The sequence below is a fragment of the Aquarana catesbeiana genome, linkage group LG02 (genome assembly GCF_042186555.1).
Source record: "Aquarana catesbeiana isolate 2022-GZ linkage group LG02, ASM4218655v1, whole genome shotgun sequence".
In the NCBI taxonomy this organism is placed as follows: Eukaryota; Metazoa; Chordata; class Amphibia; order Anura; family Ranidae; genus Aquarana; species Aquarana catesbeiana.
In genome coordinates this window covers 27,896,377-27,909,736 of record NC_133325.1, presented here as the reverse complement: position 1 = coordinate 27,909,736, position 13,360 = coordinate 27,896,377, and the positions used below count along the sequence as shown (strand labels likewise).

Below are 13,360 nucleotides of genomic sequence, written 5' to 3'. Positions count from 1 at the left end.
CAGGGTGACAACGCTGCTGTGCAATTTCAGTGTAGAGCAAACAGTGTTGTCATTCTGTTACAGTAAGTGAATAATAATAGATTTACTGGCAGGATCAACAAGCAATTAAGTTATGTTATGGGGGGGGGGGGGCTGCATCATATTTGTCATTTTCTATTTTCTTCGAAGTTACACTTTAGGTGCAACTTTATCTACCCCACAGAAATGTATCATAGATCAAGTGCATGGGGTTCTGGGAGACTGTCCCAAACGCTAATTCACTTATACAAGGTCTTAATCGTGAATTTACCCCTACTCTCTTTTCTTGGCAGGTGTCAGACAGAAGAGCACCACCGGTGGACAGTGTGTGCATTGCCCTGGGTGGGATACACCTGAAGCACGCCCTATGGGACACCAGGCTGTGTACACTGCAGGAGACCCTGTCCCCAAAGCTGTGTGCTCTACCGGAAATACACATCACTGCTGTGCAGGGAAATGGCAGAGCCACGTGCCAGCAGAATATATCAGGCTGTTATCTGTGCCCTGTGTATTTACATCAGGCTCCTGAGGGCAACAGTCAGCATCGACAGCAGCCATTACTGTACATACCTCTCCCTACCAAGATGGCTCCTGATGTGTGGAGCCTGCGCAGAGTCCACGCCCTCAGCCTGCTGTGACATCACCGAGATCACTCAGGAGCCAGGCCAGGAAATTCTCATCTATGTGCTGTTTGCAGATTACGGATGGAATTTCATTCTCAGATATTGGTCCATTGACTGAAATTATAGCCACAGTTTTTCCCTCACAATATCACTCGCACTTTGTTTTCTTTTAATGTTCAGTAAATAAATGTCTAAAAAAAAAAAATCTTTTTGGAGTAATTTTTTTTTCTGACTGATGGGGATAAACACAAAGGGGTAACACAGACACAGGACAGCTGTTGCCATCTATAAAACTTGACCATACATGTTGCAATCTGTGCAATGTTCTTTAGATCTACCAACAAGCATGTAGTGCAAGGGTCTGCCTGAATGTATACAAATTGATTGGTTAGAGTAGGTATGGCCTTTTAAATAGACTTGGTAAATCTAAAGGTGACTGCACAAAGATTGTATGGTCAGATTGTAAAATGTATGGTGACCATTAAACCTAAAATCAAATATGTACAGCAAGAGCCTGTCTGAATGGATAGAGATTGTACAGATCTCAGAGGTTGTGGACATGCTACAAGAGATGGTCAGAGACTGCGGGCATAATACAAAAGATGGCCAGAGCCTGCAGACATGATACGAGAGATGGTAAGACTGAGGACAAAATACAGGAGATAGTCTTACCATCTCTTGTATCATGTCTGCAGTCTCTGACCATCTCCTGTATTTTGTCCTCAGTCTTACCATCTCTCGTATCATGTCTGCAGGCTCTGGCCATCTTTTGTATTATGCCCGCAGTCTCTGACCATCTCTTGTAGCATGTCCACAGTCTCTGGCCAACTCCTGTATTTTGTCCTCAGTCTTACCATCTCTTGTATCATGTCTGCAGTCTCTGACCAAGGACAAAATACAGGAGATGGTCAGAGACTGCAGACATGATACAAGAGATGGTAAGACTGAGGACAAAATACAGGAGGTGGGCAGAGACTGTGGACATGATACAAGAGATGGCCAAAGCCTGCAGACATACTACAGGAGATGGCCAGAGACTGTGGACATGATACAAGAGATGCTCAGACTGTGGACATAATAAAGGAGGTGGCCAGAGACTGTGGACATGATGCAAGAGATGGTCAGAGACTGTGGACATGATGCAAGAGATGGTCAGAGACTGTGGGCGTGATACAAGAGATCACATCACGCCGCCAACCAACGCTCTGCTCTGTTCGGAATAAGACATCCCTGTTGCCAGGAGCTGGGACAGGTCACTGAGCAGGTAAGAGCTGTGAAGGGGAGATACAACACCAGTGCTCTGCCACCGCGGGGGGCCCCAGCGGGGTTGCTTGCTGCAGGGCTCTGACCATGGGAACTGTGAATGATCACAAAAAAAACAAAACAAACAAAAACAAAGTATGATCCAATTTGCTCCAGCAAGGGAAAAAAATCCTTCCTGATCCCCTAAGAGTCTATCGGTTATTCCCTGGATCAACTTTACCTATAAATGTTAGTATCCAGTTATATTATGTACATTTAGGAAAGAATCCAGACCTTGTTTAAACTTGCCAACTGCCGAACTGTAAATATAAGTAATTACTTTGACGTTACATAGTTACATAGTAGGTGAGGTTGAAAAAAGACACAAGTCCATCAAGTCCAACCTATGTGTGATTATGTGTCAGTATTACATTGTATATCCCTGTATGTTGCAGTCATTCAGGTGATTATCTAATAGTTTCTTGAAACTATCGATGCTCCCCACTGAGACCACTGCCTGTGGAAGGGAATTCCACATCCTTGCCGCTCTTACAGTAAAGAACCCTCTACATAGTTTAAGGTTAAACCTCTTTTCTTCTAATTGTAATGAGTGGCTACGAGTCTTGTTAAACTCTCTTCTGCAAAAAAGTTTTATTTCTATTGTGGGGTCACCAGTACGGTATTTGTATATTGAAATCATATCCCCTCTCAAGCGTCTCTTCTCCAGAGAGAATAAGTTCAGTGCTCGCAACCTTTCCTCATAACTAAGATCCTCCAGACCCTTTATTAGCTTTGTTGCGCTTCTTTGTACTCGCTCCATTTCCAGTACATCCTTCCTGAGGACTGGTGCCCAGAACTGGACAGCATACTCTAGCAGTTGATCCCCTTTTTAATGCATGCCAATATTCTGTTCGCTTTGTTAGCAGCAGCTTGGCATTGCATGCCATTGCTGAGCCTATCATCTACTAGGACCCCCAGGTCCTTTTCCATCCTAGATTCCCCCAGAGGTTCTCCCCCCAGTGTATAGATTGCATTCATATTTTTGCCACCCAAATGCATTATTTTACATTTTTCTACATTGAACCTCATTTGCCATGTAGTTGCTCACCCCATTCATTTGTTCAGATCTTCTTGCAAGGTTTCCACATCCTGCGAAGTTATTGCCCTGCTTAGCTTAGTATCTTCTGCAAATACAGAGATTGAACTGTTTATCCCATCCTCCAGGTCGTTTATGAACAAATTAAATAGGATTGGTCCCAGCACAGAACCCTGGGGGACCCCACTACCCACCCCTGACCATTCCGAGTACTCCCCATTTATCACCACCCTCTGAACTCGCCCTTGTAGCCAGTTTTCAATCCATGTACTTACCCTATGGTCCATGCCAACAAACCTTATTTTGTACAGTAAACATTTATGGGGAACTGTGTCACATGATTTTGCAAAATCCAGATCCACCACATCTACGGGCCTTCCTTTATCTAGATGGCAACTCACCTCCTCATAGAAGGTTAGTAGATTGGTTTGGCAAGAACGATTCTTCATGAATCCATGCTGATTACTGCTAATGATACCATTCTCATTACTAAAATCTTGTATATAGTCCCTTACCATCCCCTCCAAGAGTTTACATACTATTGATGTTAGGCTAACTGGTCTGTAATTCCTAGGGATGTATTTTGGGCCCTTTTTAAATATTGGTGCTACATTGGCTTTTTTCCAATCAGCTGGTACCATTCCAGTCAGTAGACTGTAAAAATTAGGAACAACGGTCTGGCAATCACTTGACTGAGTTCCCTAAGTACCCTCGGATGTAAGCCATCTGGTCCCGGTGATTTATTAATATTAAGTTTCTCAAGTCTAATTTTAATTCTGTCCTCTGTTAACCATGGAGGTGCTTCCTGTGTTGTGTCATGAGGATAAACACTGCAGTTTTGGTTACTGAAGCCCCCCGATTCACTCATGAAGACTGAGAAGAATAAATTCAATACCTTCGCCATCTCCCCATCCTTTGTAACCAGATGTCCTTCCTCATTCTTTATGGGGCCAATATGGTCTATCCTCCCTTTTTTTACTGTTTACATACTTAAAGAATTTCTTGGGATTTTTTTTGCTCTCCTCCGCTATGTGTCTTTCATGTTCTATCTTAGCCATCCTAAATGCACCCTTACATTTCTTGTTGCATTCTTTATAAAGTCTGAATGCTGAGGATGATCCCTCAACCTTGTATTTTTTGAAGGCCTTCTCCTTTGCTTTTATATGCATTTTTACATTGGAGTTAAGCCATCCAGGACTTTTGTTCGCTCTTTTAAATTTATTACCCAATGGGATGCATTGGCTAATGCCCTTATTTAATATGCTCTTAAATCAAACCCATCTCTCCTCCATGTTCTTTGTTCCTAATATTTTATCCCAATTTATGCCTTTGAGCAAGGTTTGTAGTTTAGGGAAGTTGGCTCTTTTGAAATTCAGTGTCTTTGTATTCCCTTTATGTTTCCTATTTGTGTGATTTATACTGAAACGAATTGACCCATGATCGCTGTTACCTAAATTGCCCCGTATTTCCACATCCGTGATCAGGTCTGTATTGTTGGTAATCAGTAGATCCAATAATGCTTTATTTCTAGTTGGTGCGTCTACCATCTGACCCATAAAATTATCCTGCAAGACATTAAGGAACTGGTGAGCCTTAAATGAATGCGCAGTTCCCTCTGCCCAGTCTATTGCCCCGTACACACGGTCGGACATTGATCGGACATTCCGACAACAAAATCCCAGGATTTTTTCTGACGGATGTTGGCTCAAACTTGTCTTGCATACACACGGTCACACAAAGTTGTCGGAAAATCAGATCATTCTGAACGCGGTGACGTAAAACACGTACGTCGGGACTATAAACGGGGCAGTAGCCAATAGCTTTCATCTCTTTATTTATTCTGAGCATGCTTGGCACTTTGTGCTTCGGATTTGTGTACACACGATCAGAAATTCCGACAACGGATTTTGTTGTCGGAAAATTTTATAGCCTGCTCTCAAACTTTGTGTGTTGGAAAATCCGATGGAAAATGTGTGATGGAGCCTACACACGGTCGGAATTTCCGACAAGGTCCTATCACACATTTTCGGTCGGAAAATCCGTGTGTACGAGGCATATGTCTGGATAATTAAAATCCCCCATTATGATAACACTTCCCATCCTTGCTGCTAATCCAAATTGTGATAGGAGATCTGTTTCCACTTCCTCCCTCAGGTTAGGGGGCCTATAGCATACTCCCAGTATTATTTTCCCCTTAGCTTCAACCCTTTGGAGCTCTACCCATAAGGATTCTACTTCCTCCCTAGCTTCCTCAGTGATGTCATCTCTCACATTCACTAGTACATTATTCTTGTTATATAGGCATACCCTTTTTTACCCTCTCTATCCTTGAGGTAAAGGGTATACCCTTGAATGTTAAATAAAATTGGTATGGCTGCAGCATAGTTAGGCAGCCGGCTTTCTGATAAAAGTGATCCCAGCGGCGCATTCGCAGCAAGATCACTTTTAGAGGAGGCGGGAGAGGTGCCCGCACTGCTTCCCGGTCAATTCTGAGCTTACCGGAGCAGTCAGTAAGCCCAGAACTGATCCGGTGCGGCTGATGGCTAGACAGGAAGTTGAGTGAGAGCAAGATAGCCCCCACTCGGCTCTAGGCCCTTGGAGGACTGGAGCGACCTCCAACGTCACTTCCGGTTCTTGGATGGATAAACAGAATTTTTTTTTAGTTTTTAAAGGGTAAATGAGAGATCTGAGGTCTTTTTGACCCCAGATCTCTCAATATAGAGGATCTGTCATAAATGTTTACATTCCTTGTAATAGGAAGGAGAAAAAAAAAAAAGCGATCACCGGCGGCTGTGAGAGGGACATCAGTCCCGATCGCGGAGAGCTGCCGCCAGCTCCTCAGTGCCCACCCTTGCCCCCTGCAAGTGCCACCGAGCAAGTAGGCAACAGTGCTGCCTACCAGTGCCCACCCATCAGTACCCACAGTGCCACCTATCAGTGCCCACACTCAGTGCCTCAACAGCAGTGCTGCACATGAGTGCCATCTATCAGTGCCACCCATCAGTGCCGCCTTATCTGTGCCCATCAGGACTGCGCTTATCTGTCCCCATCAGTGCCGCCTTAACTGTGCCTATCAGTGCCCACCAGTACAGCCTATAAGTGCTGCTTCATCAGCGCATGTCAATGAAGGAGAAAAATTACCTGTTTGCAAAATGTTAAAACAAACTATGAAATATGATTTTTTTTTCAAAATTTTCTTTTTTTGTTTGTTTAGCAAAAAATAAAAATCCCAGCTGTGATTAAATACCAGAAAGCTCTATTTGTGTGAAAAAAATGATAAAAATTTAATTTGGGTACAGTGTTGTATGACCGCGCAATAGTCATTCAAAGTGCGTCAGCGCTGAAAGCTGAAAATTGGTCTGGGCAGGAGGGGGTTTAAGTGCCCAGTAAGCAAGTGGTTAAAGCATGACATGTTAGGTATCTATTTACTCGGCATAACATCATCTTTCATATTATACAAAAATTGGGCTAACTTTCCCCTTTTTTTTAAATTCATTAAAGTGCATTTGAAAGAAGGCTGGGCAAATACAGTGTGACATAAAATATTGCAACAACCGCCATTTTATTTATTTATAGAGAGAGAGAGAGAGAGAGAGAGAGAGAGATTTGGGGTTCTAGCAAAAAATACAGATTTTTACTTGTAAACAACAAATGTCAGAAAAAGGCCTGGTCTTTAAGTGGTTAATGCAGCCAGAACCAGCTCTTCAGGGAGTCTATTCTGCATTTCACAGCTCTTACTGTGAAGAAACCTTTCCGTATTTGGAGATTAAATCTCTTTTCCTCCAGATGTAAAGAACTTAAACTCAGCACCAGGTTCACTATATGGACCAATTATATATTTATACATGTTGATCATACCCCCCCCCCCCCCCCCTTAATCTCCTCTTTTCTAGAGAGAATAATTCAGTTCCTCTAATCTTTCCTCCATGCCTCTTATCAGTTTTGTCGCTCTTCTCTGCACTTTCTCCAGTTCCCTGATATCCTTTTTGTGAACTGGTGCAAAAAGTTTTGTGTTCCCTTTTTGTGCCAATAAAGTCCAATGACTTTAAAGTCTTAGTTTGGTATACAATACGGATGTGGCACGCGAGTGGCCGTATGAATGTATTATACTGACTACCAATGTAAGAGGTTCCTTCTTCCACTGAATACCAATGTAAGAGGTTATTTTTGCCACTGACCACCAGTTTAAGAGGGTCTTTCTCCCACTGACCACTCATATCTAAGAGGTTCCTTACCCCACTGATGACCAATATAAGAGATTCCTTCACCCTCTGACCATTAATGTAAGGAAGCCTTTCTTCCACTGACCAGCGATGTAAGAGGTTCCTTTTCCCAATGACTATTAACCCTTTCACACCTAAGGGTAAAACAAATGTTAATGCCTAAGTACAATTTTGCAGCTTTGACACGTGTTAGTAAAACCATACATATCACAACTACCGTATTTATCGGCGTATAACACGCACTTTTTCCCTCTTAACATAGGGGGGAAATCGTGTGTGCATTTTATACGCTGATATAGGCTGCCACCGAGGGGACGAGCGCTGCTGAAATAGAGCAGGATCTCCTGTGTACTTGGCTCGGAGTCACGCTCAGCCCCGCCCTCTGGACATCTCCTAGCATTGACGTCCCGGCATTGGACCGGCTTTATGTCCATTATAAGATCCGGGCCAAGCGGTGGGACTGAGCGTGATGCCGAGTCGAGTACACATGAGATCTGGCTCTATTTCAGCAGCGCTCGTCCCCTCCTTCCCCTTAGTGGCAGCCTATAATTTGGCAAGGCTGCAGATGGGCACTGATTAGGCTGTAGATGGGCACTGATTAGACTGCAGATGGGCACTGATCAGGCTGCAGATGGGCACAGAGTCCATAAATATATGATATCATATGGTGAACATTCTAAATCGTATACATTGTGTCCATGACACAAAAAGATGTGTTGTGATACACTAGTACAACCCCAGATGATGTCCTTTAGGACGAAACGCGTTGGCATGGACTGCTGACACCACTGACACTGCCACACCATCTATGTACTAAGCGCTGTTTTTACTCTTCATAAATGTGAGTTTTTTTTTACCTTCAATAAATATGCTTTAAGCTTTTTATGCAGTATTACGCTATGTGCTCTCACATTCCTTCCACATATACTTTGGATGCCTGATTGGATCTGTCCTCCTTGCCATATATATTCCTTGCAAGTACCCGGGTCACCTGGAGTTGCGTTTATATTAACAGATATCATCGAGAATCCCCACTTTTACAAGCTTGATTGACACAGTGGGCGTATACCCATCTGTGTCCAATCTTTCCGGTAAGCCCCCCTTAAGAGCGGTGGTGGATCTTCTATCAACACTCCATAATTTCTTTACACTTCCTGGTGTTATATACTTCTCAGGACTTTACTTTTTCACTGACTTATTTTATTTAGAACACCAATTACTAGTGTGTCACAACACATCTTTTTGTGTCATGGACACAATGTATACGATTTTGAATGTTCACCATATGATATCATATATTTATGGACTCTATGCACTAATATATATTATTCATTGTATGATATGAATTAATGTCATCCACTACTTCTTCACTTTTTAGCGCTGCACTTTTCGCTATACAATTTTACTTACAGGATTAGATCACTTGTTTGTGCTAGCTGCTTACATTTTTATGACAGCGCCATATTTACACATATTTTTCTTGGCAGATGGGCACAGATCAGGCTGCACTGAAGCTCCAAATGGGCACTAATCAGGCTGCATTGATGCTCACTGACCATTATTTTGCTTCAAAGTGGTTTATTTTTTTAAAAAGTTTTTTCTTTCCTGAAACTTCCCTCTTAAATTGGGGTGCGTGTTATAAGCCGGCTCGTGTTATATGCCAAAAAATACGGTAGCATCCAGATTATACTGCATTTTTTTCTGAACAAATTGGTCTTTCATTTGGTGGTAAATAGTAACGGATATCTCCTGACTGTTTTTTTTTTTTTTTTATCAAAAGGAAAACTGTCCCAAAATAGTGACAAATATATATATTTTTAAAAAAATGTAGCTGCATATTTCTTGTCACTACCATAACCTTCCACCAAAGAACTACTCAAAATAAATTCTCTTGCTCCTGATGATCGCAGTGATACCACATATGTGTACATTAGTTGTTGTTTGGACCCGTAGTACAGCCCAGAAACAATAGTGCACATTTTGCTTTTTTTTTTTTTTAGTATACCTAAAACATACTGATACCAGTTTAAAAAAATATGACCTTTGACCCTTACTTGTCCCAAACACTAACCCTAGATTAAACCTTGATCTAGGTATTTTATTATTTTACAATTTGTTTTTCTCTCGGCAAGGCAAGAGAGAGATACAATGTATCTTTCCTCTCCATTCACAGAGAGAGAAAACACGGGGTGGGATTCAAAGTGACTGATCACTGTGATAGCAAATCAGAAGCTATCACAGCGATCAGGTGACCTGGAACCCAGAGTTTAGAGTCCCGGTCATTAGTACGGGACCCGAGGCTCATAGTGAGAACCTGGTCTCTGTGCTGGGAGTGCGCTGTGCTCCCACCACAGAGACAGATACGCAGCCCCATGGGAAAAAAAAAAAAGCCCAATCCGGTGAGGCCGCATATATGTGTACTGTCGGCACAAAGGGCTTTCTTTTTCCAATGACCATTAAAATGGTTGTAAACCTCAGACATGGACAAAGCATATCCCTCTATAGTGTGTACTTGTCTCAATTCAGAGCACTAAGTGTCATTTCTGTCTGCTGCTTCCTTCCTCTACTTTCAGCATGAATCACTTCTGACATGTTTTCCTGACACCAGGAAAAAAAAGGTGATGGGAAGGAAGCTCCAGCAGATTGACAGCCTCAGCTCTGTTCTTGTGTGGAGGAGGGTGTGTCCCTTCCCTCCAATCAGCTCTCAGAGCTCTTCTGACTGAGCTCTGCAGAGTGTAACTTTAGCACCCCACACCCTTTTTTCCTGACAGCTTAGACAAGCTTTATAAGTGCTTTTGCACTTTGAATGGATGCAGAAAACAGAGGGCTACAGATAATCAGATACAACTTATGTAGGAGGTTTTGTTTTATCTCTCTGTATCACCCGAGGCCAGTCACTTCACTGGGTATATATGAGGGCTTACAACCACTTTTTAACGCAAGAGCTGCCATCTCCCACAGACCCCCAGTATAAGATGTTCCTTCTTCCACTGACCACCAATATTAGAGGGAGAAGTTATCTTTGACCAAAATCGAATGGTGCTCGAGACTCCTGCGTGGCTCTGAAATGTCACTGTTATAGCCATGATGAGATTTGCTGAATAACGTTATGGACCCGTTTGAAAACCTTGCATGCTGGTGACCTACTTCTTGCTTTGACCCTTTAACATGGAAAAGTACATGGATGGCACTTTGTTCCTCAGACAGTAGTGGAGAGCAACCATCAGCACCGGTATAGTGGGAGATGCAAGGGCACTAACATCGCTGCATCACATAAGCTCCTCCTCCATACAGTATATGGAACAGAAGGATGTTAGGGATGCCAGGAGACACAGATCTGTAGATCATATCCAGCTCTGGATGATCTTGGAAATACTTCTACAGGTTCAGTTGTACTTTGGGGTGTTCCTCCCCTCTGTCTCCTCCTACTTTACAGGCATACTAAGGACACCCCCCAGGCACGATATTTAAAGGAATATTTCATTTTTATTGTTTCAATTTAAGCATTATTAAAATCACTGCTCCCGTAAAAAAACACAGTTTATAACACTTTTTTTTGCATGGATACATGTCGACTAGGGCAGGACCTGAGTCCCCAAACACTTTTTGGCAATAACTTGCATACAAGCCTTTAAAATGAGCACTTTTGATTTTTCATGTTCGTGTCCCATAGACTTTAACGGTGTTCGTCCAAATTTTTTGCCTGTTCGCAAGTTCTGGTGCGAACCGAGCAGGGCTCATCCTTAATGAACATCATCCATTGTGGTAGCATGGGCCATGACAGGCCCTATTTATGGAGAGATCTGGGGTCTCCAACGCATCTGATCACACAGAGATCAGATTGATCAGATGCTGACAACAGACAAACTGATTTCTGATATCACAGAAGAGGGGCAGGAACTTCTGCTCCTCCTACTCGTCCTAGGAAATGCGACCAAATCAATTGCAAGGTTACCGGGATCCCTGATTGGACAAGACAGCCCAGTAAAGGGGGAGAGGGTCACCCTCTTTCGCCACCTGTAGAAGTGATATATGGCTGCACAGCCACTCAAATCACTTTTACAAAGAAGGGGATCGCCAGCTGAAAATGTTGATGATGTACCGTCATCCTGGTACATCCCATTCAACTTGAGGACATCATATTATTAAAAACAATCCACATAAACAAAATACAATAGAGATGCCAGCTAGAGGTTTGAGTAAGCACTGTTTTAGCGTGAAACGCGTTACCATCTATTGTTCCTGTCATGCCTGCGATACTGTTATGATGCTAAAATAAAGATACAGAGTGCAGAAAATTCTGGACTGTTTCCTTTTTAAAGTGTAAGTTCACCTTTACAGAAAAATCTGTAAGGTGAACTTACACAGGACCCCCTCCCATTCCCGCTGACCTGCAGCGCGGCGATCTCCCAATCTGAGCCCCAGTATAGCCGCCTCACCGGATCAGGGTTTAGAAATCCCCTTGGCATTCACTCTTCTTCCCCGCTGAGAGGACGGGCTACGCAGGTTTTGATTGGCCCGCCCTGCCAATGTGACGGCGCCAACCAATTGGAATGCATCTAAACGTACCTCCTAATGGGGCACGTTTAGGAGATTAAGCTCTGGGATTTTTAAGCCCCGGAGCCGTGAGTCGGTTATACCGGGGCTCAGAACGGGAGACCACCACGCTGCAGGTCAGCGGGACTGGGGGGGGGGGGGGGTGAGGAGGGGGTCCTGTGTAAGTTGACCTTACAGATTTTTCTGTAAAGATGAACTTATCCTTTAAATGCCGACTAGAAAATTTACAAAACGGACGCTGCCTCTGATGTCATCAATAATAAACTCTGCTGGAATTTGTGGGTAGAGTTTGCGTTTGCGGACATCACAGGCAGCGGCGATTTTGTACGTTTTCTAGCCGTTATTTGTATTATATTTTATGTGGATTTTTTTTTAACAATAACAGTTCTTAATACTGCACTACAAGAGCCCTTTTCTTGTCCTGCACGGGGAGATCAGAGATTGATTCTGTAGGAGTGCACTCAGAGCATCTGTGGTCAGAACCAAGATAGTAGGTGGATTCAGCCACAAAGTCTTGTGTGACTGTAGTAGAGGCCCCTGGCAATAAGGCAGGGGGACTCTGCCTGCCCTGTTGGGGGCTAAGGAAGCCTCCGATGAGACAGATCTTATAACCATAGAGAAACAATATTCCAGATATCAATATTCTCAGAAGGAACAGGATTAAACATCTCCCAGAACTATTTGGAGAGTGTGAGCTGGGGTCTCCCATTACAGGTGACTGCCCCCTCCATGTCTAGATACAGACATAGTAGGGTTGATGTACTAAAAATGGAGTGCACAAAATCTAGTGCAGCTGTGCTACTAACCTCAGCTTGATCAATTAAGTTTTGACAAAAATAACCTGGAAGCTGGAAGGTATTTATGCAGAGCTGTACCAGATTTTGCACTGTCCAGTTTTAGTAAACCAACCCCATTGTGACCACCATGATGGTGATGTAACTAAATTCAGGGTAGGAGGCAAGGGCACAGGTACTCGAAAAACACAGACAGCTGGCAGTCAGTGAAGGGTCCAAGGCTAGAAAGGTCAATGTAGACATGCAGTGGGAACGACTGCAGATTAGAGCTCCATGTGGTTCTCTGCAAAGCAGCAGATGATGCCTTCTCAACACTGAAAAGTGGGAAAGACAGTATGGAGCACACAACACGCCACCCAGTACAGCCTGCCTGCTTGTAATTTGTGACAGCGGAGCATTCGTTTTTTTAGTTAGAATAAGTCCCGTATTCTTAGTGGGTGTTTTTTTTTTTTTTTTACGTAATTTTTGAGATGGCACTTTTAAGGAAATTAAACAAAGTTAGCACCAGCTTTCAATTTTTTTTCTTTGTAAAACGATTCCAAAATGTATCAGAAGTAGATCAGAAAGTTCTAAGAAATGTGTATCCTGAAGTGTCAGAAATAAACAATAGGTGTGTGAAGGATTTTGGGTTTCTAGCTGTGGTAAATCAAACACAGGGGACTGGATTATTCTGGAAATCCCTCCTGCACATCCATCCAGCGTCTCCAGTCTGAGATAGGAGGAAACCCCAAGCATTTGAAGGATCTCCTTTGGAAAGGTTAGTGGCCTCTGGCTTCAAGTCCTTGGACAAGTAGGCATATAAAGGAC

General features: G+C 43.1%; 1 protein-coding gene across 1 annotated transcript in view; it reads left to right on the top strand.

Annotated features, from left to right (window-relative positions):
* DNHD1 (dynein heavy chain domain 1) overlaps positions 1-817 on the top strand; it is a 156,774-nt gene extending 155,957 nt beyond the window's left edge. Inside the window, exon 45 of the mRNA XM_073612699.1 lies at positions 312-817. Within this exon, the coding sequence (XP_073468800.1) occupies positions 312-656 (345 nt within the window). The 3' untranslated portion in view covers positions 657-817. The remainder of the gene's footprint in view (positions 1-311) is intronic.
* The last annotated feature ends 12,543 nt before the right edge of the window (positions 818-13,360 follow it).